Source organism: Macaca thibetana, chromosome 15 (assembly GCF_024542745.1).
Source record: "Macaca thibetana thibetana isolate TM-01 chromosome 15, ASM2454274v1, whole genome shotgun sequence".
NCBI classification, from domain to species: Eukaryota; Metazoa; Chordata; class Mammalia; order Primates; family Cercopithecidae; genus Macaca; species Macaca thibetana.
Window position 1 is genome coordinate 45,054,003 of NC_065592.1, and position 24,605 is coordinate 45,078,607.

Sequence of the window (24,605 nt, forward strand, 5' to 3'; positions counted from 1 at the left end):
TCAGACTGCTCAGAAAAATTTGCTCATTATCACCACAGGGCACCCAACCAGCTGGAAGCAAATTCACTGGCAAGTAACATCTGCAGAGAAACACAAGGTCTAGAAGAGAGCCTAGCACAGAGTATGTGCTTGTGGTGAACTAACTGCAGTAATGGCCCCAATTTTTCACGTTTCCTTTTATCTGTTTCTTGTACACTAACTCTGGCCTTAGCCATGTGACTTCCCTTGCTTTGGCCTAGTGGACACTAGCAAGCTTGAAGCAAGCAGTTGCCCGAACTACACTTGCATGTTTCCACTTTCTCTCTTGGACTCCTGCCACCACCACGGGAACATGCCTGAGCTAGTCTGCTAGAGGGAGGGGAAAACATGGAGATCTGAGCTGACTTAGCCAAGGGCATCCTAAAGCAGGCAGCCCCAGGCTGACCTGCCATCTGATTGCAGATGGATGAGTGCGCCCAGCTGGAATCAGCTAAGCCTGGCCAGAGCAGAACTGCCTAGTAAGCCCTTAGATTTGTGAGAAATAATAAATTGTTACTGTTTTAAGCTATGGAGTTTTGGGATGGCTTACTATACAACATTATTGGGATAATAGATAGTACTCAGAATGACAACATTCTCCACAGTACAGTAGAGAATGAGCACTTTCTCCATGCATTCCAAGAGTATAAAACATTCACACAGGGTTTCCACATAAAGCTGATACACTGTGTTACAAAGAACCTTGAATAATTCTGTTCTCCAGAGTGGGAAAAAGTCTATAAAATTTTTCTATCTGTAAAAGTAGTGACTGCAGCACTTTGTTACAGGCAACAGCTTTCTGCTCATAATTTAAGTCTTACCTGCTCTGTGAAGGCTTCCCCATTTCCCTAGGCAGGGTTTTTTTTCCTCCAGGCTTCAATATATCTTGTACAGACTTCTAGCAATGTACTTGTCTCACTGTATTGTAATGGACTATTTGGATTTCTCTCTTCCCATGTACTAACTATCAGCTTCTTGCAGACTAAATCCTTTCATTTTTGTACCCTGAGAACAATGCCTGATACATATTAAATATATTGGTTCACTGTGTATCAGTTCAATGAATGTTAAGTGAATGAATGACAGAGACAAAGATAATTATATGAACTCTGTCCCAGGAACTCAGGGGTTAGTATTAAAAAGAGACATGTAAATATAGTTATGCTATAGAGCGACAAATGCTATAATAAAGCATGCAAAGGGCTTAGAAGTAGTGATCGGTTTTGTGTGTGGAGAGAAGAATGGGCAGGAAAGGCTTTAAAGCGGTGCCATTTAAACCAGGATTTAAGGCAAAGGTTACTCTAGTTCAATAGAGGTAGTGATGTTCTGGGACCAGCTTTTTTTTTGTGGGGGGTAGTTGTGGAGAAAAATCTGGATTTGTAGTATTTGCTGATGTTCACGGTGCAAATACCTCCACCCACGGCTGATTTTAAGTTACAAGCTAGCTTGCAAAATCCCTGAATATTTAACAAGCAGTACTCCCTAGCAGGTAGGGAGCTGGTATTGCCAGCTCCAATATACTACACTTTTTGTTCCAAGATTCAGAAGAAGGAATTCCAGGTAGAACAAACAATTCGTACAACTACAACTATCAAATAAAACAACAGGGTCAATCTGGGAATCTATAAGCAGCATGCTGCTTAAGTGTAACAGAGAGAAGAATCGGGAGCTAGACTGAGAAAAGCTTGGGATACTGGGCTGAGGAGCATGCGCTGTGTTCTACAGGGAAGCAACTGAAGGGTTTAAGGAAGGTGGTGACATGGATCAAATTTGGTCTTTAAAGAGATGAATCTAGAAGTGGATATAGTAGATAAGAGGAGAAATTAAGACACAGGAAAACTAGTTTGGCAGCTATTATAGGCATCCAGAAAAGTGGCAGAAAGACCTGAGCTAAGGCAATACCTGAGGATCTGGAAGGGAGACTGATTTTAGGTATATTTAGAAGGCAACTCTTTAGGCTTGAGAGTCAGTAATTGGTAGGAGGTGATGAAAAAGATGAAACAGTAGACAATACCTCTTAGGCATTTAAGTTGATGTGCTTGGAAGGATCGTATTGGTACAACCAAACAAGAAATGCAAGAAAAATCATAAGTTTTATTTTGGTATGTGTGTGTATGTGTGTGTGTGCGTCTGTCTGTGTGTGTGTGTGTGTTGCTGCTTAGGGATGGAAGGGAGGGAAGGGAAGGCAGAAAAGGTGGAGGAAGTAATAATCAATTTGGTTGATTTGAAATCAATCAATTTTGGTTTGATTGTTGTTCCAAGGGAACATCAAAAGTACATGTATCCAATAGTGTTCAGGAGCTCAGAAAAACGAGTTAGCAATGAAAATTCTGAAGTTGTCAGCATATAGGAACAATTAAATCTATGGGAGATGAGACTGCTTAAGGGGAAAACCTTGGCCACTTAAGATGAGACCAGGTCACAATCTAATCTGATTTGATCAAATTTCCCTTTTGGAATGATCTCATTCAGGTGACTTCTGAAAAGAATGAACTGGAAAAGGAAATACACTAGCAGCAAGGAGACTAAATAGGAGTTACTCCCCTCCCCAAACTACAAAACAAATATGACAAACCAAAACAACATACAAAGTTTTATACTATCTTAAGCCAGTACTGCAGGACCTAATAGGTTTCGCTCTTTTTGGAGCTCATCAGCTGCAGGTAACGGCTCAAATCTACTCTGATACAGTATACCTGTATAGCATTTTACCATTTATAAAGCCTCTCATTCACAGTCTTCTATTTACTATATCCTGGCAATCTTTGAAGTTGCCTCAGCATAAACTAAAAGATGCTTTACTTTTAGGTCCTGAGGGCTTTGCTGGGGCAAAGTACCACACGATTCCTTTTGTTAAAATCCCTAAAAGCTGACTGGGCAAGGAACAAAACTGTCCATAGCCTAGGCTGTCGTCTGCCACAACCAGATGGTCTCCTCTATTCTTAGAACCACTGTAGCACAGATCCAATCATACTGAAGCTTAGGAGGCTTCTAGCTGTCCAGAGAATCCTGTTGGTCCTGACATCCCTGCTCCTCTTATCTCTAATTTGGGCTGTTTTTTCATCCCTTTTCCTTTATGCTTCTGGTAGTAAATCTAGAATCAAAGTTAATTTGAAAGAAAAAGAAACAAAATAAAATTAATAGATACACAGAAATCTTTAAGCAGAACATTTTACTGTGACATTTCCTGAGGAAACAGCATACAGTCTGGGTAGGCATACATAAATATACACCAAACACTGGCATCCAGGGACAGAACAAAGTGTATAGTAAACTACCATTTGTGGTAAAGGAGGGTAGAGGATGACTATACATATATATATTTACTTTTATATGCAGAAAATATCTCTAGTAACTTTAGGAACTGGATGGCTGTGGGAAAGATAGTTCATTATATACCATTTTGAATTCTGAACAATGTGAACATCCCCAAAATAAAATGTAACACATACCTGCACCATTCTATACATTTAGCTGTGTACTGATAGGTGGGGCTAACAGAAGACAGAATCCTCAGAGTCTTAATTTTAGCATTCTCACAGAACCAGAGCCCCATGGCAGAACAATATTTTAGCTGTATTGGCAACTGTTTAGTTTAAAACTTAACTGCCTTAAGATTGAAAAAAAAGTTAGTCCTCACAAAAATACCCGCTACTAACTTTCCTTCATAGTTTCTCACCTTCCTTAATGAAATAACATCAAAAAAATGTATTGAAGAAAGCTAGCAAAGAAAAGAGAGACATGAAAATGACATTTCTGAAAATACAAAGAAAAGCCTAGAGAAGAATCTGAGAAAGAAGGAAGAAACAAGTAAAAGATATAAAAAGTATGATGGCAAATTTGTAGCACTGTACTTCAGTGGCTCACACAGCAAATGGAAAGCATTTATATTTATGGCCATCATGTTAAGAGAATGGCAGGCAAGGTCTGCCATTAAAGGTATAAAATGGATTTACAAACCTCAAACTAAAACTTATCTCATCAGTTTATAGCCATTGCCAGTCTCTGGGAATTTATCAGCCTCATATTACCTTAATGAAGCTTATTCTGACATTCAAGGAAGAAAATAACCATCAACAACCAAAAAAATTTTTAAATCATAATTTTGGTAGCTAGAAGAAAATGTTCACAGCCAACATGTGAACGAAGACTATGCAAAAAGAATCTACACTGTATTTCACACCCCCTGAAAAACACGAATTCATTTTTACTTTAGTTCTAATCAGCCAGTGTGCACAAGTATGGCTATTCCTATGGTTTACAGCCAGCATCTGTTCTGACTACTGGTGCCTATGTAACTACAGTTGCTGAATACTTTGAATATCATCTCTGGTTCTATCTTCACAACACATTCACGAACCCCATGTGGCCTAACCAATACTTTTAGGTGGGTTAAAGGACAAAGCCTGTGAAAATGCAGAGAACCTAGAACTGAGCATGTCCACAATACTTGAACATGCCCATAAAGGAGTTATCAAGCTAATGGTTGATTTGGGTAGCTCCTACAGGCCAGGGTTTGGTGACCCCACAATCAAAACAAATGTGATTCTCAAAAGAAGTACTCTTAAGTAGCGAATGATGTATTATTTCTTAGGTATTCATCAGAATAAGAGAGCTATGGAGTTGGAAGAGAGATCATCAAATCTCCTATCTGTTGCAAAAATCCCCTTCATATGATGAATCCAGGTAAGTCTTTTTTTTTTTTTTTTTTTTTTTTGAGACGGAGTCTCGCTCTGTCGCCCAGGCTGGAGTGCAGTGGCCTGATCTCAGCTCACTGCAAGCTCCGCCTCCCGGGTTCACGCCATTCTCCTGCCTCAGCCTCCCGAGTAGCTGGGACCACAGGCGCCTGCCAGCTCGCCCGGCTAGTTTTTTGTATTTTTTAGTAGAGACGGGGTTTCACTGTGTTAGCCAGGATGGTCTCGATCTCCTGACCTTGTGATCCACCCGTCTCGGCCTCCCAAAGTGCTGGGATTACGGGCTTGAGCCACCGTGCCCGGCCCCCAGGTAAGTCTTTACTTGAACATTTCCAGTGAGAGGAAGTTCTCTGTTTCTGGAATATCTCATTCCATTTTGATCAATTTCAGATCAGTATCTGGCTCCTTCTTTTCTAGTTCCCTAAAGAAACTCCGCTCTCTAATTTTTTCAAAAGAATAGATTATTTTAGATTCTATTAGATTCTAAAAGATTATATTCTCTTTCAAAACCCAGCTTTCTATTCTTTTTATACTTTCTCTTCTATGGAGCTCTCACTCACTCCGAGGTTCAAGGGTTACTTCAAGGTTGACTGTGGGCATGATAATTCTCCTCATCTTTAGTCTGGATTCCTAATCACCTCTGAGATATGGGTCTTTACATTAAAAGACCCTAATACACCATATGCTTCAATTTCTTCAAATTCCCTTCACAACATAAATGCTACTGCTGCTATGTTTTAATTCTTTCTTAAAAATCCAGTGATACATTACTATTGTTTTAAAAATCTGTGTCCTAATTTACCCACTTTCTATTTTCACATTCTCTTTTGCATCTCAAATAATTTTCTGTCTGAAGTAGATATTTCAGAACTTCCTTTACAGAGAACTTCTAGAAAGGGTCCACTAATGGCAATTCTAGAATAGAATTGAAATAGCTTAATTTTGCCTCTTTCTTGAAATATATTTTTGCTGGATATAGAATGCTAGATTGATAGTTACTTTCTTTCAGAACCATTTAGGAATCATTCTACTGTCTTCTGGCTTCCTCTGTTGCTACTGGGAAATCAGTCGTTGGTCTTCTTTGAAGACAATGCCTTTTTTTCTGACTACTTTTAAAATCTTTGGCTATGATGTCTGTCTATAATATGTGGATTTTTTTTCCCTTTGATCCTGCTGGGTATTTGTAGGGCTTCTTTAAACCCTGCTCCTGCCCATCCTATTTATTTTTCTCCTAGTACTCCAATTAGAGAGGATTTTCTCACTCTATCCTTCCTGTGTCCTAAACTATTTTTCAGCCTCATGTCCTTCTTTCTTTTCCATATAATTTCTTTAGCTCTATCTTCCAATTTACTGACTTTCTTTGCTGTACCTAAACTATTACAACATCCATCCATTGTGTTTGTATTTCAATTATACTGTTCTGGAAATTCTCTTTGATTCTTTTTCAAGTATGCTTGCTCTTCTTCTTCTTCTTCTTTTTTTTTGCAACCTCCACCTCCCAGGTTCAAGTGATTCTCCTGCTTCAGCCTCCCGAATACCTGGAATTACAGGTGTGCACCACCACACCTGGCTAATTTTTGCATTTTTACTAGAGACAGGGTTTCATTATGTTAGCCAAGCTGGTCTCAAACGCCTAACGTCAGGTGATCCACCCGCCTTAGCCTCCCAAAGTGCTGGGATTACACGTGTGAGCTACCGTACCTGGCCTGCTCTTCATATTTGTAAACCTATTTTATTTCTTAAACATATTAAACATTTTAGTCTGCATCTGATAATTTCTATATCTGAAGTATCTTTAGGTCTGATTCTGTTCACCATTGTTCCTGTTGGCTTTTATTTGACGAATCATGTTTTCTGGTGAGTTCTGTGACTTTTTTATTGTGAACTGCTTATTTTCCTTAGGACTTTATCTGTGGAAATCCCAAGAGGTCTGAAATACAAGATCAGTTCCTCCAGACAGAATCTGTGTTACCTTTTCTCAAGCATCTAAGGGCCACTACCATTTCAAAACCACTTGAAATAAAATTCTCAGCTTGAGGTTTTATAAACACTCACTTGATATAAATTTGGGCTGCAAACTCATGTGAAGACCAGCTTAGAGTTATGAATTTTCAATGGAGGTAAGATTAATGTTGGAGAGAAACAGTTTTCCTTGCAGACCCCCCTGGAAAGGGAGATGAGCATATTTCCTGGTCACCCTAATACTAAGTGTATAGTCCCTTTGGGATCCCAAATTTATTGGTGGGAAGGGGAAGGGATTTCAATCAGATTTTCCACCTTCAATCAGAACCCAGGATTTGTCTCCTGACTTCTGAGCCTCATGAAGCTAAAAGCTATAAAAATTGATTCAGCAAATGCCCTCAAAGCTAATGCCTTCTTTACTGCTCTTACTTCTCTGGATTCCTGCCTTCATTTAGTTTTTGGCTTGAGCATTCCATATTTTCTTTCTAGCAAATTCATCCAGCATTTTAAGTTATTTTCACCTGGAGGACTGGTCCAGGTACCAAGTCTGCTCTATTGCCAGAAAGAGAAGTTTTAACTAGTACCTTTAAGTATAGAAGAATAGTAAATGAATGCCAGGAAACTAAGCTTAAAAGATTAGATTATGTCCCTGAATATTATCTATATTCAATCCATCATAACAAATCTTGCTGATGGATTCTGCCTTTGAATCTCTGATTTATTCTTGAATATTTGACTCTATTACTATTATCCTAGTCTGGGATTTATTGTCTCTTTTTAGCTAAGCTAGAGGGGTTTGTGGGATCTAAAACCTAGCCTGCACAGGATTATGAGTTTAAGTTTTCTAAAATATTGGCTTTGTTATTTGTTATATATTGGTCTCCTTTTAAGAACCTTCATCATCACCCTCTCATTAATAATGAGTTGAGCCTCAAAATGCCATCTTTTCAGGATTTGGTCCCACTTTACCTGTCCGAGCACAGATTTGCAGACCAAAACAGGTCTGTCTTCTCTTTTCCTCCCGCATAAGCCATGTGCATTTCTGACAACATACTTTTGATCCACAGTCTTAGGTCTTTAGGTCTTTTTTTTTTTGAAACGGAGTCTCGCTCTGTCTCCCAGGCTGGAGTGCAGTGGCACAAACTCGGCTCATTGCAAGCTTTGCCTCCCGGGTTCAGGCCATTCTCCTGCCTCCATCTCCAGAGTAGCTGGGACTACAGGCACCTGCCACCAAGCCCGGCTAAATTTTTTATATTTTTTAGTAGAGACGGGGTTTCACTGTGTTAGCCAGGATGGTCTCAATCTCCTGACCTCATGATCCACCCGCCTCAGCCTCCCAAAGTGCTGGGATTACAGGCGTGAGCCACCGCGCCCGGCCAGGTCTTTAGGTCTTTACCCAAATTATACCAATCCTTTCAGGCCTCTCTCATTTGTAACTTTTTTCCTGATAACTCCAAACATTCTTGCTCTGCTTTCTTATTTCCCAGAGCACTTATGTGTGCAGTATATATTTTAATTAGCCTGACTCAATTAGATATAATTCTTTAGTATTTGGAGTTATGCTAAAAGTTGCTTAATCAGAATTCTAAACTAAGTCTGATTCCGGTTAATGCTCTAATATATAAAACTCTTGGTATTCCACAGGTACTTGTTAATTTGCATACGAAAAACATAGACTATAAAATCAGATGTAACAATGCTTTACATTAAACTGGTTTATCTTAGGTTAGCTAGAACAAGACAAAATCTTAAATGGCATTAAAATTTTAAAGCTTTATTTAAGTAAATTTCTTAGCAAATCCCCTCAAAAGGAACTCTAAAACAGCTTACCAAAAAAAAAAGAAAAACATTAGCTCCTACAAATGTAATTACTCATTATCTGAAACTCAAATCAAACTATACATAAAACCACTCTCTGGGGTAAATGCTACCCTTAAAATTGCAAGCCTATGGAAATGGCTTATACATCTACAAGTTCATCTCAGGGACCATTCCAGTGTTAAGGAAAAGATATTAAAAGCCTAGTTTATAAATTATTCTGATGTTGATAAACAACCAGTCCAGTTAAAATAGGCTATATTACACCAAATTTACCCAATTCACTTTGTAACAAATAGTTTTTATGTCTAGACTAGACTTCAACAATCATGACAGTGACTGTTATATGAGGTTTATAATGCAGAACCCTTTCTGCATTAAAGTACTCTTATCTCTACTTTCGTTTCTAAATAATGTGTAAGAAATCAAATTGAGTCTTATATTGAAGAATTTGTGGGATCAACTCTTAATATAAAAACAAAAGAACCCTTCTGCCATACAGATTTTTGGAAAATGGTTGCTTAATTCTAGGCCAAATTAGGGAAGATAGAGAAAAGTAAACTATTCTTAGTATTTCTATCATAGGACAGTTTGTCTCTCTTACCTTTCCTGTCTCGTCCTTCATCAACACATACTGGCAGACTTCCTAGGGCAATGCAGAAATCCAGACAAGAGAAGGAAGCACACTAAAATAATGGAGGACAGACTATGGAACATGGACAGTGTCAGACATCATGTAGGAGAAAAGAAGGAATTATCACAGTTAGCCACTTTGTTCAAGAGAAACTAAAACTGGTTATTTCAAAGATAGAGAGATAAGAAAATAAAGATCTTTTACTTCTCTGTAGCAGGGCTCCTTTCAATAAGAACAGAGGAAAGCTATAATTTGGAAATTTGTCTTCAGAGGAATAGATATAACTTAGCAAACAGTACAAAGGGAAAAAAGATAAATAAGACTGTCCAGTTTAAAAATAAGAGAGACAGGCTTTGAGAAAAAAAAAAAAAAAAAAAAAAAAAACACTATAACCTAGTAGTTAAGAAAGTTATTCTATCTTCTTCAAGAAAACACAGCAATAGGAATCCCAATGTTTGTATATAAAAATGGTGCATGAGATATATGCACTTAAGTATCCTTAATTACACAGCCTTACACTATGAAAAACAGTAATATTGTCACATTTAAGAACAGAGTTCTAGAAAATGAACAAAGTAGCCCCAATGAGGAGGTTTTTTCATATCAGGGACAATCTTCTGCACATATTTGTATGGTGTAAAATACTTCCGCTATACCCCTGCCTTAATATCTACCCCATCTAGATACCAGTGTTAGAAATCCCACCATTGAGAGGAGAGTCGTTCAGATTTAATATAGCTTTTGTAACTTAGTATTTTTTCCCCAAATGCAAGATTCTAGGAAAGTCTGAGCTATTCACACTAGCCCTGTGATTTTCTTTCATTACTTTTCTTTATGATTACAGGTAGTTTATAGAAATGAATACCACCTGGATGGGTCAAGAGATAGGAGATGGGACAAAAGAGAACATGAAACCTGAGAAAAACTATTTCACAAGCTTGGATACAACTAGTTGCTTTGTTATGAAAATATTATAGGTTAAATCCTTTGTATGTGAGATTTAGGCATTTCTTTAAAATTAATACTTCATTTCAAAAAAATCAACTAAAACCAAAACATTTCCAAAAACAGTAAATGACATTTTTGTCAATGCTAAATTTTCTGTAAGGTAAAAGGGAAGTTGTATAAAAATAAATTCATTTAAAAAATTTAAGTAATTTTGTTAATTCTGATAACATCTGAATGGGCTATCTACATTTGTTAAATAAAATGCATACCTCATATTCTTTTCTGCAAACTTTGGAAATATCATTCTTTGAAGATGCCTAAAAACCAACAAATTTCTCCATTAATTTATTATACATGCTATTCAGCACAGGACAAAAAGAACACAAATTAGCATATGTTAATTACTGATACAGTATCCTTTATTTCATCAAGGAAAACCTTATGTTTGAATATTTTAAAGTCCCTAAAATACAATAAACAAATTTCATGCAATTTCTTAAAACGAACATCATCCCTAGGGCTACTCAATATTCTAAAGCTTTGCTCTAACTTTTATGGCTTTAATCTCACATAATAACACAGTCCTTTTGTTATTTCAGAAACTAGATATCTTTGAAGGAAATTGTAAATCACAACTTTTTTTTTTTTTTTTAGCTGAATTCCACTCTGTAGCAAATTTTCTTGTGAAGTTCTGCCAGGGCACCTACATTTTGCTTTTTCTTTAACTCTTCACATTCTAAACTTTTAATCTGAACTCGCTGAGTATATGATGGAGGGGGCAACTAAATAGGGAAGAGGTACTATGCCAGGCATTTAACAAGTTATTTTTGTGTAAGTCTCTTAACAAGTTTATAAAGAAGATACTAACCCCTCTACAGATGAGGAAACTGGTGCTTAGAGAAGTAGGAAGTTATTTACCATATTTAAATATATACTTTCTATATAAAAGAAGCCAAAAAAAAAAAAAATTCTGCTGAGGGGAGGTTGTTTTTCCACATGAGTCAGTCTCTATTCCAGAGCTGTGGGCTCTGGTTCCTTGCTCCATTCTTCCTGTTCTATCACCTAGGCCCGTGCAATTTAGAATAGGCCAGCTGATGAGGACAGGGAGAGCAAGAAGAATGGGCGAGCAACCGTTTCACAACTCACTAAACCCATTATACTTCAAATCGTCTGCAACTCAGCTTCACCTCAATGCCTGGAGGACAGCAGCAGACAGCTAGGTCATGTGCTGCCCAGACTGTTGGTCAGGCTATAGGATAGTCATCTCTGTGAAAGTGAAGGCGATACCATATCTCATATACTCTTGTCCAGAGATAAGACCCTAGAAGAAGAAAATAAGAGAAGGCTTTCCAACTGTGGTTTCAGTTCCATCTAATCATTTCTAGTTTCCCAATTAAGTTTATTCCTGCCACTTGCAGTAGAGGAAACAGGAGGCTAGTATTTCCTCTCTGAGAAACCACTACTAAAATATGCGAAGTGAGGACAAACTCAGGCACGTAAGCTGAATTGGGGCAGAACTATATCAAATCAAAAATAAGTAATAACTCATTGTAGGAGTCACATTCATCTTAGGAGCAGAGAAGGGATATAAGAACACACTTAGGGTAAAGCCATGATGAAACAGAGAAAAGAAGATGAAAAAATAAGCCAACTGTGTCAAATGTTCTCATCCAAGCATACCCTAAATTTACCCAGCCATTTAGAGTCACTCAGATTGACTCAGCATGATTGCAGGCAAAGTATGGAAGACTTAAAAATCATATAATATTGTTTTTTGCATGGCAGAGACAAGGAAAGATAAGAAAGAATAAAAGAAGGATGAGGCCATATGCAGCAGTCATAAATAAAACAGCAAGTCTAAAAGGAAATGGTCTATACAACAAATGCTAAATTTGCAGTTTTTGTGGGTTACCTCTGCAAAGCTAGGAGGTGGGCAAGGCCCAAGACGTATGCACAGCTAAAACCAAACTGCACTCCATGATGCTTGAGAGCCTCACTGCCCAGTGTTACCTGCTTGCATGCCTGTCGACACTCCAAGGCAATAGCCAGTTCACAGCAGCCTAAGCCAACCCAGCCATCAGACTTCTTAAACACACCTTAAAAACAAAATGTTTAAATGTTTTGGTCATAAGTAGCAATAAAAACAAATAGCATGCCAGATGTTTCATGGCTACTACTAAAAGTTAAAGCAGGTATCCATAAGAAAACTGGTTCAGACAGCAGGGCCTCAAAATTATTAAGGACCTCCCTTTACTCTTACTTCTACTATCAGTCTCTTTCAAAGTCCCTCACAGCATAATTATCAAGTCCTTTGTTTTTTCTCTTTTCCCTCCCACCCTAAATGCTCTTTAAGTCATTCTCACTCTTGAGTAGGTAACATCTTTACCAGAGGACATACAAGGGAAGAAAAGCAAGGAAGAGGGCTTTCTTACTGTTAGACTGTTGATAAGAGGCAAAGGTTTTAATTTAACTTAAGCAAACTAACAAGAAAGGGCACGAGTATTACTGTATTCAAAACAGTAAATACCTAGAATAGCATAAAATTCATGATCCTGTTTAAAAACTGATACTTAGTAAATGGGGCAATTTTTGTGAGTCAGGTATATCCGGCTTTCATGGGCACATTTAATCATGGGGCAAAATGATTATGTATTATGCTGGTTCAATTTATGTTCAGCAGTGACTCTTCCAACCAAATTATTGTGAAACTAAAAGATGATAAAATCATAAAAAGTATTCTAATTTTTTTTTGAGACAGAGTCTCACTCTGTCGCCCAGGCTGGAGTACAGTGGCGCGACCTTGGCTCACTGTAACCTCCGCCTCCCAGGTTCAAGCAATTCTTCTGCTTCAGCCTCCCGAGTAGCTGGGACTACAGGCGTTTGCCACCATGCCCAGCTAATTTTTGTATTTTTAGTAGAGATAGGGTTTCACCACATTGACCAGGCTGGTCTTGAACTCCTGACCTCAGATAATGTGCTTGCCTTGACCTCCCAAACTGCTAGGATTACAGGTGTAAGCAACCATGCCTGGGCTTCTAATTTGCTTTTGCAATCATAAATGTCAATGAATTATTCCTAAGGTAAAAGTAGGAGATTCGGCCGGGCTCAGTGGCTCCTGCCTGCAATCCCAGCACTTTGGGAGGCCAAAGCGGGCAGATCACTTGAGGTCAGGAGATCAAGACCAGCCTGGCCAACATGGTGAAACCCTATCTCTACTAAAAATTCAAAAATTAGGGGGGCATAAGTAGTGCATGCCTGTAGTCCAAACTACTCGGGAGGTTGAGGTGGGAGAACTGCTTGAACCCAGGAGGTGGAGGCTGCAGCGAGCCGAGATTGCACCACTGCACTCCAGCCTGGGCAACACCAAGACTGTCTCAAAAAAACAAAAAACCAAAACAACAACAACAAAAGGCTGGGTGTGGTGGCTCACACCTGTAATCCCAGCACTTTGGGAAGCCGAGGTGGGTGGATCACTTGAGGTCAGGAGTTCGAGATCAGCCTGACCAACATAGTGAAACCTCGTCTCCACTAAAAATACAAAATTAGCCAGACATGGTGGTGCATGCCTGTAATCACAGCTACTTGGGAGGCTGAGGCAGGAGAATTGCTTGAACCCGGGAGGCAGAGGTTGCAGTGAGCTGAGATTGTACCACTGTACTCCAGCCTGGGCAACAAGAGCAAACCTCCACCTCAAAAAAAAAAAAAAAAAAAAAAGTAGGAGATACAAGAAATAATTATGAAAAGAGAAAAGTCTTATACTTGTAGGAATGCTGCAAATTCCTCCTTATTTCTTTTAAAATTGCCTTATGCTGCTTCTATGTAATACATAAATTTGGGAATCTATATCTGAAGTAAGTTAGATTATTATTTATATTTGAAAAAAAATGTCAGGGATTCAAGGCAATAAGTAACATAGTTCTGCAAATGAAACTAAGACTTCACAAAACAAATAGAAGCATTCTGCTAAAAAGTAAAACAAAGCAAATAAATGGTTCACAGATAGACAAAGCTCTCAAAATATAATCAACTACCCCAATTATAAAAATTGACTAAAAATACTGCATATTATAAACTTATCTCTATGTGTCTTAAAGGTACAAATGGTAACAAATTCACATCTAGCCTCATTGCCTAGTAGAGTTTCTTTTAAATCTTTGCTGCTTGCTATTCAGGTTCCTCACACGTTGGAAAGAATTTTAAATGGAATCAACGTAGGTCATAAACTCTGTGACGTGTTATATCATAATGAAGTATGCTGCTGTATCCAGGTATCCAGTGGCCTCTTAGAAAATATTAACTTATTCAACAAGCATTTATATTTACTGAGCTCTTACTATGTACAAGGTACTCTGTTAGGTGTTATGTGGGCTATGAAATTATGAAATAAATAAAATATATGATTTATCCTATTAGGGAGATTACAGTTTGTTAGCAAGTGTGTGTGTGTGTGTGTGTGTGTGTGTGTGTGTGTGTGTGTGTGTGTAGGATGCTGGGTGCAGGGATAACTAGGAGACAGGCAAGGAGGTGGGCAATTTCAGGAAGGCAACCTGTTTGAAATACCAACTTTAAACAGTGTGATAGCCTCTAGAATTCAGAGATACATAAGGTATACTTCTTTTTTTTTCCAAGAATTTGGCTCTATCCAGGGCTAGAAAATGGGCTGTAATCCTGGGAGATCATGAGTGCCAGGCTAGAGAGTTTGGGCTTTATTCTGAGGGAAGTGAATATCCCCTGAGAAATTATTTTTGAAGAGGATAGGAAAGAAAGATATAATGTGTTGAAACATCAGTTATAAGGTTATTATAATATTCTATCCCAAGAGTGTAAAAATACAGACTTGAACTAGAAATAGAGAGAACAAGTGTAATTTTGCAAGGGGAGAGTCAATGGAACTAGAAAGAACAAGGAGTAAAATATAACTTGAGGGTTTCCAGTCTAGTATCATTCACAACAGGTGCAGTTACGAGTTTGAGCTTGGATTTGTGCTTCAGATGGCACCTGGATGCAGAGATCCAGGTAGAGATATCTACAAAGATATCTAGAGGTTACAAACAATGATTTAGATTTGAGAGTTACCTTCTCAGAGCTGATTAGTTAACAGTTCTGGGAAGGAATGAGATTACTAAGGTGAATGTGAAGACAGAAGGGAAGAAGACCACACACAGAAATAACCATAGTCCTTATGGCTCCATCTGCAAAAAAAAAAAAAAAAAAAAAAAAAAAAAAAAGGTAAAGCAGAATAGATTCTGATGCCAAAGTGGAGTCATAAGGAGGTAGTAACCAATAATATCAAGTGTTTCAAGAAAGTCAAAGAGAGTAGTACTGAGAAAGAGCCCTAAGATCTAGGAACCAAGAGATCCTGGTAATCTTTCAAATACTAGTTTCAGTAGCATGGCAGAAGTGGAGACAGGAGAACAAAGTTAAGGATTGAGTGAATGAGAATAAATTACATATTTGAAAATTTGGGCTGGACATGGTGGGTCATGCCTGTAATCTCAGCATTTTGGGAGGCCAAGGCAGGATGATCACTTGAGGCCAGGAGTTCAAGACCAGCCTGGGCAACACACTAAGACAAAAAAAAAAAAAATTAGGTTTTGAAGGGAAGGAGAGGATAGAAACTCCAGAGTATAAATTAGGTTCCAGGACAATGACACCAATTTTACACTCACACAGTAAGTTTTTAAAATTAAGTGCTAAATTTATACTTCTTTTTTTTTTTTTTTTTTGAGACAGAGTCTCGCTCTGTCGCCCAGGCTGGAGTGCAGTGGCCGGATCTCAGCTCACTGCAAGCCCCGCCTCCAGGGTTTACGTCATTCTCCTGACTCAGCCTCCCGAGTAGCTGGGACTGCAGGCGCCCGTCACCTCGCCCGGCTAGTTTTTTGTATTTTTTAGTAGAGACAGGGTTTCACCGTGTTAGCCAGGATGGTCTCGATCTCCTGATCTCATGATCCACCCGTCTCGGCCTCCCAAAGTGCTGGGATTACAGGCTTGAGCCACCGCGCCCGGCCTAAATTTACACTTCTATTGCTTACCTGGCAAAGATGAATTCATACAACTCCAAATTTCAACCTAAAAGTGTAACCAACAAAAGGCTTTTATGTAGATAACCAGTTCCTAAATATGACAATTTCTACAGAAATTATGTACAGCTATTTTGATTATGGCTATGTCTATATAGTCAAAGTTCTAGAACTATATGTACATCAATCAGCTATTCGGGGGGAACAAAGCTGAGATACAGAAATATTCCTTGTTCTTTTCTCATCTGAGAGCATTAAGGATGAGTCTAGTTACTCAGGATACTTATTAGAATCACTGTTTCCAAGCATATAGACAAAACTGAAGACTAAAGGGAATGTGTCAATCAGAACTATTTAATCATCAACTTATTTTCCCTTTCACATAATACAAGCCACCATATCTAAAGAGGCTCTTGCAAACAAGCTCACACTTTCTTGGTCTGGCACATGAGCATCCCAAACACTGAGGATAGCCCAAGTATTAGAGACATTTTAAGTTACCTGATTCAGACAGGTAAGCAATATATCTATAGTATGTCAGAAAATTGAAAGATAATAAATCATATATTTTCCCTTACCCCAAATTCAACTTTCCAAAATCAAAATAAATATTTAGTTATTATATTTTCATAAAATTAGTCAAACTATAATAATAAATAAAATTCTAAATTCCAGATTTTTTTTTTTTTTTTTTTTGAGATGGAGTCTTACTCTGCCGCCCAGGCTGGAGTGCAGTGACACTGCAATGACGCTATCTTGGCTCACTGCAACCTCCGCCTCCTGGGTTCAAGCAATTCTCCTGCCTCAGCCTCCGGAGTAGCTGGGACTACAGGCGTGTGCCACCATGTCTGGCTTATTTTTGTATTTTTAGTAGAGACGGAGTTTCACCATGCTGGCCAGGCTGGTCTCGATCTCCTGACCTCAGGTGATCCACCCGCCTCAGCCTCCCAAAGTGCTGGGATTACAGGCGTGAGCCACTGCGCCCGACCCCAGATAAAATACTATAATGAAATTTAAAGACATGAACACGTTTATATTTAAGATTGTTTTTAGATCTATATCATAGGATAATAAAAGATGAAAAACAATATTCTATCTAGCAATTTACATGAAGATTTTTTTTGAAGTACTTAAGTTAAACCTAACATTTTGACCACAAATTCCAATCACATTAAAAAATTTGCTAACTCTGAAAGTAATTCATTGGATAGTTTCATTTAGACAGAAGCTTCTACAGTTAAGTTACAATAAGACTTACCATTGTCTCTGGGCAATAATCTGGGGCTCGCTGCAACAGATGTTTTAGTCGGGATTCACTTTTTGAGGAGAAAATCTATTTGGAAAAAAAAAAAAAAAAGGTTTTGTGGCATTTTTCTATAAGAAATAAGAGGTAAAACTTATTATCCTCTAGATTTATCAGTTGTCTAAAATATTTTCCAACTTCCTTTTTATTTATTTTATTTATTTTTTAAAGACAGAGTCCCATTCTATTGCCCAGGCTGGGGTGCAGTGGTGTGATCTCAGCTCACTGAAACCTCCACTTCACAGGCTGAAGCGATTCTCCAGCCTCAGCCTCCCAAGTAGCTGGGACCTCGGGCATGAGCCACCAACGCCTGGCTAATTTCTGTATTTTTTTGTAGAGACAGGGTTTCACCATGTTGCCTGGGCTGGTCTCGAACTCCTGAGCTCAAAGCGATCCGCCTGCCTCAGCCTCCCAAAGTGCTGGGACCATACGCATGAGCCACCATGCCCGGCTCCTTTTATAAGTGGAAAACCTTTAGAATGATCTAAGTTAGGTAACATTTCTTAAAAAGTGTTGATTAGTTTCGCAAATAAGCAAGAAAAGTCCAAATACAGCAAGTCGAGACCCTTTTCTATTGACCAAAAAAAGTGGAGAAACCCAGGCTACCAACCTGTTTAGAGGCTGGGGGTTAGAGAGTGAGACAAGGAAGTAAAAAAAGATAAGTTTATTCTAAACTGTTCTGTAAATTGCTTTTAGTCAACTGATAACAATGAAAAACAGACTGTCATCAAACCCGTGATACTGGTGAAGATAAACTTTGTAAACAGCATTATGGCACATAAGTTCTCCATAAAATGCTGTAAGATAGAAACAAATTTTTTTTTTTTTAATTGATGCTGATGAGCTGACAAAGGTTCACTCACCAAGCTAAATGGCTCACTTCCAAACAGGATGTTATGCAATTACAATATGGTGTTTCAGTAAATAATAAATCATTACACATATCAGACAGACCTTCATGATTACCTGCAAATAGCTGAGACGGTAAAATCCATGAATGCTATGGACAATGAAAAAGGATTTATCTCCAGTTAGCTTATTTATTAGCAATTTTCCTCCAAAACTACCAACTACATTTAAGAAGTGAAAAGAGATAGAATATCACTATTTTGCAACCCCTAGTGAATTAATGCATTTAGACAATTATCACAAAGACTGTTAGCATCACAAAAAGAGACATTTTGGGGGGAAGACTTAAACAAAACTAAGCCTCTGGATCTGTCTCCTAAGGTAGCTGTCAGCCACGTGTGGGTATTTAAACTTAAATCAAGTAAAATTAAATAAAATTAAAAATTAAGGTTCCTCAGTATCTTTAAGCACATTTCAAGTGTTCACCTGGCACATGTGGCTAGTGGCTACCATATAGGTCTAGAATATTTTCATCATTGTAGAAAGAGCCATTGGATAGCTCTGCTCTAAATCTAACTGCGGAAACACAGAGGAAAGAGGAAAACGTTAAATGACACCGGGGGATGTGAGTAGCAAAGTTTGGACTATGGGAAACTCTATAGGACAAATGACCAAATTAATTCATCAAATACATTGCAAGGAGAAACCTACAGTTCAAAAGATATTTAAAAAACATATAACCAACTTCAATATATATATATCACTTGAATTCTGATCCAAACTAAAAAAACTTTATAAAATAATTAAGAAATCTGAATAACTAGATTTTTGAATATTACCTTTTCAAAGAAGTAAAAACAGTATTGTGGTTATCTCTTTTTTAAATGACTTATCATTTGTAGCTCCAAACGGAAAATTTATGTATCAAATAATATGACAATTGAGATTTTGCTGCTACATAAATTTGCCTCAATATAGTGGGGAAAGTAAAAAGAGAGAATTAAATGAAACACAACTGGTCATGACTTAATAATGTTGAAGCTGAATATGGGGGTTTATTACACTTTTCTCTCTACCTTTGTATATACTTAAAGTTTTCTATTATAAAAAGATAAAAGGAAGAGTGAAAGAAAAATCGATTGAAAAAGACAAAAATGAAAGATAAAGAATGAAAAAGAGAAAGAGGAAGAAAAAATGAAAGATATGGCATTGGTAGCAGACTAGGAAAAAGCACAGGGAAGGCTACGCTCTCTCACTCGTACCTTCTTTCTGCAATTCCATCTCCCCTCAACAACAACAACAACAACAACAACAAAGCGCAAAAAAACTACAAGCACTTGAAACAGGTTAGAACAATGAAAAGAATATGGAACTGAGAGTTGGAAATATACTCTGAATACCGTTGGGCAAACTACTTGGCCTCACAGTAGTAGTTATATCCTGGTGGCTAAGGGTATGGCTTTGTAATCAGACACATTTGAGTCTGAGTCCCTGTTCCTTAAGTTATTGGCTAGGGCCTTGGTAAGTTATTTAAGTCTTCTATATTTCAATTTCTTTACTTATAATATACAAATAATGACAATACCTCTTTCAAGGGCTGGGTGTAAGAATTAAATGAAATAATGCATGTAAACAGATATAGTAAAGGGCATGACACTTAGGGAAAAGTGTAAAATAAAATTTAGGTCACAATTTCTGGTTTCCTGAATAGCTAATAAGTAAAATTTAAAAGTTAGATAATTTATTGGGTCCCTTCTGTCTCTAAAATTATGATTCTATAAAGTCAAATGAATTAAACTGATAAACATATACTTATTAGGAATACATTTAGCTTAAAGAAACCAGCACGTACTATGTAAACTTTCAGATAATAAGGTAGACTTGAATATAAAGTAACTTTTTGTGCTAAACAACTAGTAATCACACTTAAAAAGAAAGACGAATCCTTATTCAGAATACATACTAGAATACATACTATAATTATACAAATCATCTCCGAGCAAAAAATTTAATAACCAAACTTGTATGCCACTCAAGGCAGAAGTTATCAGATCCTAGGGTTTACAATCTTGAATTTTGAGAAGTTTTTTACCCATACTTATCTCCTTTCTCTGTCATAACTCATTTTTCCTTTGTCTTCAAACAAGTAAAAATGTTTCATCTTGAAACAAATCATTACTTCCTGCACTTACTGACTTTAACAGCTTTTTCCTTTCATTGTATCCATTTCTTCACCAATCAACTCAAAAATATTAACTAATCAGTTTGCATGAGCAGGGACATGAGTACAACATAGGCAAATAAGACATGATCCCTATATTCAAGGAATTCATAATATATACAGGTAAGACATATGCAAAAACTGAATATATTTTTGTAAGTCTGAAAAATTACATAACTATAAATATTTTTATTAAAAAATTTTTAATGATTACAGTGTGACTTTTAGCTCCGCTGCTCCATTCAATCTAGAAATATTTATTGAGAGTTTTGAGTGTTAGATACTGTTCTAACTGTTCTAGGCACCAAGTAATTCATCATAAACAAAGCAAACAAAAATCCCTGCTGCAGGGAGATGTTTTTAGAATCTCCACTAACTGGCTTTTTAAAAAACAAACAAACAAACAAAAACTAAGGGTCTTTTCTCAGATCTCAAACTCCTTGACTTTTCTTTGGCATCTGACACTTGTTGACAGTTTCACTGTAAACCATCACATGTATTTTGCTGAATATTACAAGCCACCAGCCCTGACTTCTTATCTAAATTCAAATTCCAAAAGTTTTAATTCCAAATCCCTATCTTCACATAGTGGTTTTCTTTTTTTTTTTTTTTTTTTTTTTTTTGAGACGAAGTCTCGCTCTGTCACCCAGGCTGGAGTGCAGTGGCCGGATCTCAGCTCACTGCAAGCTCCGCCCTCCCGGGTTCACGCCATTCTCCTGCCTCAGCCTCCCGAGTAGCTGGGACTACAGGCGCCCGCCACCTCGCCCGGCTAGTTTTTTGTATTTTTTAGTAGAGACGGGGTTTCACCATGTTAGCCAGGATGGTCTCGATCTCCTGACCTCGTGATCCGCCCGTTTCGGCCTCCCAAAGTGCTGGGATTACAGGCTTGAGCCACCGCGCCCGGCCCACATAGTGGTTTTCATGATAATTCAACAGATCACCTTCTCCTCAAACCAAATCTTTTCCCTAACCTCCTAGAGTCATCAAGAATGCTGTTTACTCAGTTCAAAATCAAAATGTCATGAAGACTCCATCCTGTCTGCATTCCCTACTGGTTGAAGAAATAATGATTCCTCACTCACAGCATTTCCTTCTCTTTGAAGTGAGCTCTATGAGTTTTAACAGCCCTGGTCTCTCTCCACACCCCTGATAACACTTCTCCCATGATCAGGATGGTTGACTCAGCTGACCACTGAATTTGGTAGGAGAAAGTAAACATATGTAACACAGCCCTTACCTCTCCTCTCTGGGAGTAAGTATAATTCTGTCACTTAGTGTGTGCCTAGAGATAAAAGTCACATTCGACATCTGTGTAACCAGTAATAAAAGTAATATTTTTGGATCTATCTCCCTTATTTCTCAATTAGTTACAAACTTGGTTGGGGAAGAATGTTCTTTATTAGGGTGATTATAGTATTCAATTAATTTGCTAAGTTATAGAATTTCTAATATTCCAGATTTTAAGAAATTAGACCTTGCCTGCTGCTGGTGCCTCATTACAAGATACCTCCTAAAAATCATTCACCCTATAGAACATCAGTAGAAAAAGCAAGAAACAAAGTGAAAAGTCAGGTAAGCCATGTTTCCCAAAGTAGCAGAGCTACTTTAAAAGCTTCCTTATGATATCATTAAGGGGCCATTTTTGCTTTAAAAAGCTATTCTTCTGGCAGTAAATGTGCAGCAAACTTAATTTGCAACAGTGATTTGACATGTCACTGAATTCTCTAGTAGCCATTTAGATGAACTGAATCAGTGTCATGTCTTATAAGCAGACCATATCTTGCAAAATCTTTCTACGTCTACATTATTATTGCTTATGAGAAGTTATAGTCCCAGTTAAGTAGTTCTCTCAGTTTTAAAAATAATAAGATCCAGGTTATTACTTGAAGACTCCTCTAAAAGATGATTGAGACTATTATTTCTGGAGTGCTAAGGCATACATGACCAAGACTGAAAGAAAGGTAGGACTTTATGAATGGGTAGTGCTTCAGTGGAACTTTCATAAACAGGTTCAACCAGAAAAATTCAAACCTACAGACAACTTTTAAGAATAGTACAATGAATACCTACATGGTCTTCATCAAGATGCACCCATCCTTAACACTGTGCAACATTTGCTTTAATTCTCTCTCTATATACACAAATTATTATTACACAGTATTATTTTGAAGGACTATGTTAGAATTTGTTATAGACATTATGTTCATTCATTTCTAAATCCTAGCATGTATCTCCTAAGAACAAGGACACCATCATACCCAACCACAATATAATCACCAAATTCAGAACCACAGTATTGGTATAATACTATTATTTAATATCCAATCTATATTCATATTTTACCAATTTATCCTGATAATGTCCTTTATAGCAATTTTCTTTCATTCCAGGATCCAATCCAGGATCGCATATTGCATTTTGTTGTCACATCTCTTTAGTTTCCTTTAATCTGTAACAGCTTCTTAGCCTTTATTTTTTTTTAGCATTTTATTTTATTTTATTTTGCATTTTCTTTTTATTATGCTTTAAGTTCTAGGGTACATGTGCACAATGTGTAGGTTTGTTACATATGTATACATGTGTCATGTTGGTGTGCTGCACCCATTAACTAGTCATTCTTTGTTTTTGTAACACTGACATTTTTAAAGAGTACACATTGATGTTTTGAGGAATATTCCTCAAACTGGGTTTGCCCAATTATTTCTTCATAATTCAAATTACACATTTTTGGCAGGAATTCTATAATATTTTCCTTCTCAGTGTATCACGTCAGGAGACAGTTACTTTGCCCCATTATTGGTGATGTGAACCCTGGACAATTAATTAAGGTACTATACAACAGACTTCTCCAAAAACAATTATACTTAATAAATAGTTGTATAACTAGTGGCCTCTATAATTTTATTTATTTATTTATATTTTTTTAGAGACAGGGGTCTTGCTATGTTGTCCTGGCTGGTCCTGAACCCCTGGCCTTAAGCAATCTTCCCACCCTGGTCTCCCAAAGTGCTGGGATTACAGGCATGAACCACTGTGTCTGGTTGCCTCTGTAATTATTATGCAATCTTACCTGTTCACATACATCACGGCACATTTGGTTATCCTTTGAATGATTACAACACAATGCACCTAGGGAGAAAAAAATAAACATCAAATGTTCCACTGTTAAACAAGATGACTAAGCTAATTCAGATGGTTACACAAACCATTTATTCGGTAGATTATTATTATCATTACTCATTTTAACTCAACAAACCTTTACTGAGCACCTATTACAAGTAAAGGACAGTGTTAGGTTTGAGGACATGGTCCCTGTCCTCAAGAAGCTTGCAGTCTAACAGGGGAGACTGTCATGTAATAATAATAGCTACTATTTAGTGTGTGCTTTCTATGTCCCAGAATTTGAGTAAGTTTGTTGTATGCATTTTCTTTTTTTTTTTTTTGAGATGGAGTCTCGCTCTGTTGCCCAGGCTGGAGTGCAGTAGCGCGATCTTGGCTCACTGCAAGCTCTGCCTCCCGGATTCACGCCATTCTCCTGCCTCAGCCTTCCAAGTAGCTGGGACTATAGGCACCCACCACCACGCCCGGCTGATTTTTTGTATTTTTAGTAGAGACACGGTTTGACCGTGTTAGCCAGGATGGTCTCGATCTCCTGACCTCGTGATCCACCCGCCTCAGCCTCCCAAAGTGCTGGAATCACACGCGTGAGCTACCGCGCCCAGCTATTTTTTCTTATCTAATCCTTACAATTACCATATGGACTAGAGCTATTATTAAACCAATAATAAAAAGTCAACTGATAAAAAGATAGTGAATTTTGTTTTGAGCATGTGAATCTGAGGTTCCTACAGAATATCCTGGTGGAAATTCCAGTAAAGTCAGAAATTCAGGCCTGGAATTCAGGTAAAGCCAAGCCTAAAGATCCAAATTTGGAACTCATCAACATAAAGGAGTATATGGAAATGAATGCTATTGTCTAGGGAGAGTTTCTAGTGAGAAGAGAATATAGCACCAGATTCTAAAGAAGAGCAACATCTGAGATATGGCAAGAAAGGAAAGAGACTGAGATGGAAGAGTCAGAAAGATTGGTTAACCATGAGAGTGGCATCAGAGGAGAAGGAATAGTGTCATGCACCAC

General features: G+C 37.7%; 6 protein-coding genes across 8 annotated transcripts in view; 3 read left to right on the plus strand and 3 right to left on the minus strand.

The window, feature by feature from the left end:
- HINT2 (histidine triad nucleotide binding protein 2) overlaps window positions 1-24,605 on the plus strand; it is a 546,951-nt gene that overhangs the window by 227,335 nt on the left and 295,011 nt on the right. The gene's annotated exons all lie outside the window — the stretch shown is intronic.
- Window positions 1-24,605, minus strand: part of CLTA (clathrin light chain A) — a 429,778-nt gene that overhangs the window by 137,123 nt on the left and 268,050 nt on the right. The gene's annotated exons all lie outside the window — the stretch shown is intronic.
- SPAG8 (sperm associated antigen 8) overlaps window positions 1-24,605 on the plus strand; it is a 454,367-nt gene that overhangs the window by 131,580 nt on the left and 298,182 nt on the right. The gene's annotated exons all lie outside the window — the stretch shown is intronic.
- The window catches only part of GLIPR2 (GLI pathogenesis related 2), a 126,430-nt gene that overhangs the window by 87,025 nt on the left and 14,800 nt on the right, over window positions 1-24,605 (minus strand). The gene's annotated exons all lie outside the window — the stretch shown is intronic.
- TLN1 (talin 1) overlaps window positions 1-24,605 on the plus strand; it is a 501,447-nt gene that overhangs the window by 68,322 nt on the left and 408,520 nt on the right. The gene's annotated exons all lie outside the window — the stretch shown is intronic.
- The window catches only part of RECK (reversion inducing cysteine rich protein with kazal motifs), a 394,564-nt gene that overhangs the window by 53,541 nt on the left and 316,418 nt on the right, over window positions 1-24,605 (minus strand). Inside the window, exons 2-7 of one of the 3 annotated variants that reach the window (XM_050762080.1) lie at window positions 23,538-23,596; window positions 18,364-18,397; window positions 17,353-17,427; window positions 16,107-16,143; window positions 12,085-12,170; window positions 10,344-10,391 (exon numbers count right to left, since the gene is read on the minus strand). In XM_050762080.1, the coding sequence (XP_050618037.1) occupies window positions 10,344-10,391; window positions 12,085-12,170; window positions 16,107-16,143; window positions 17,353-17,427; window positions 18,364-18,397; window positions 23,538-23,551 (294 nt within the window). In that variant the 5' untranslated portion in view covers window positions 23,552-23,596. Of the gene's footprint in view, window positions 1-9,096; window positions 9,199-10,343; window positions 10,392-12,084; window positions 12,171-16,106; window positions 16,144-17,352; window positions 17,428-18,363; window positions 18,398-23,537; window positions 23,597-24,605 lie in introns of those variants that run through there. The other 2 variants (XM_050762079.1, XM_050762081.1) reach the window with 2 other exon arrangements.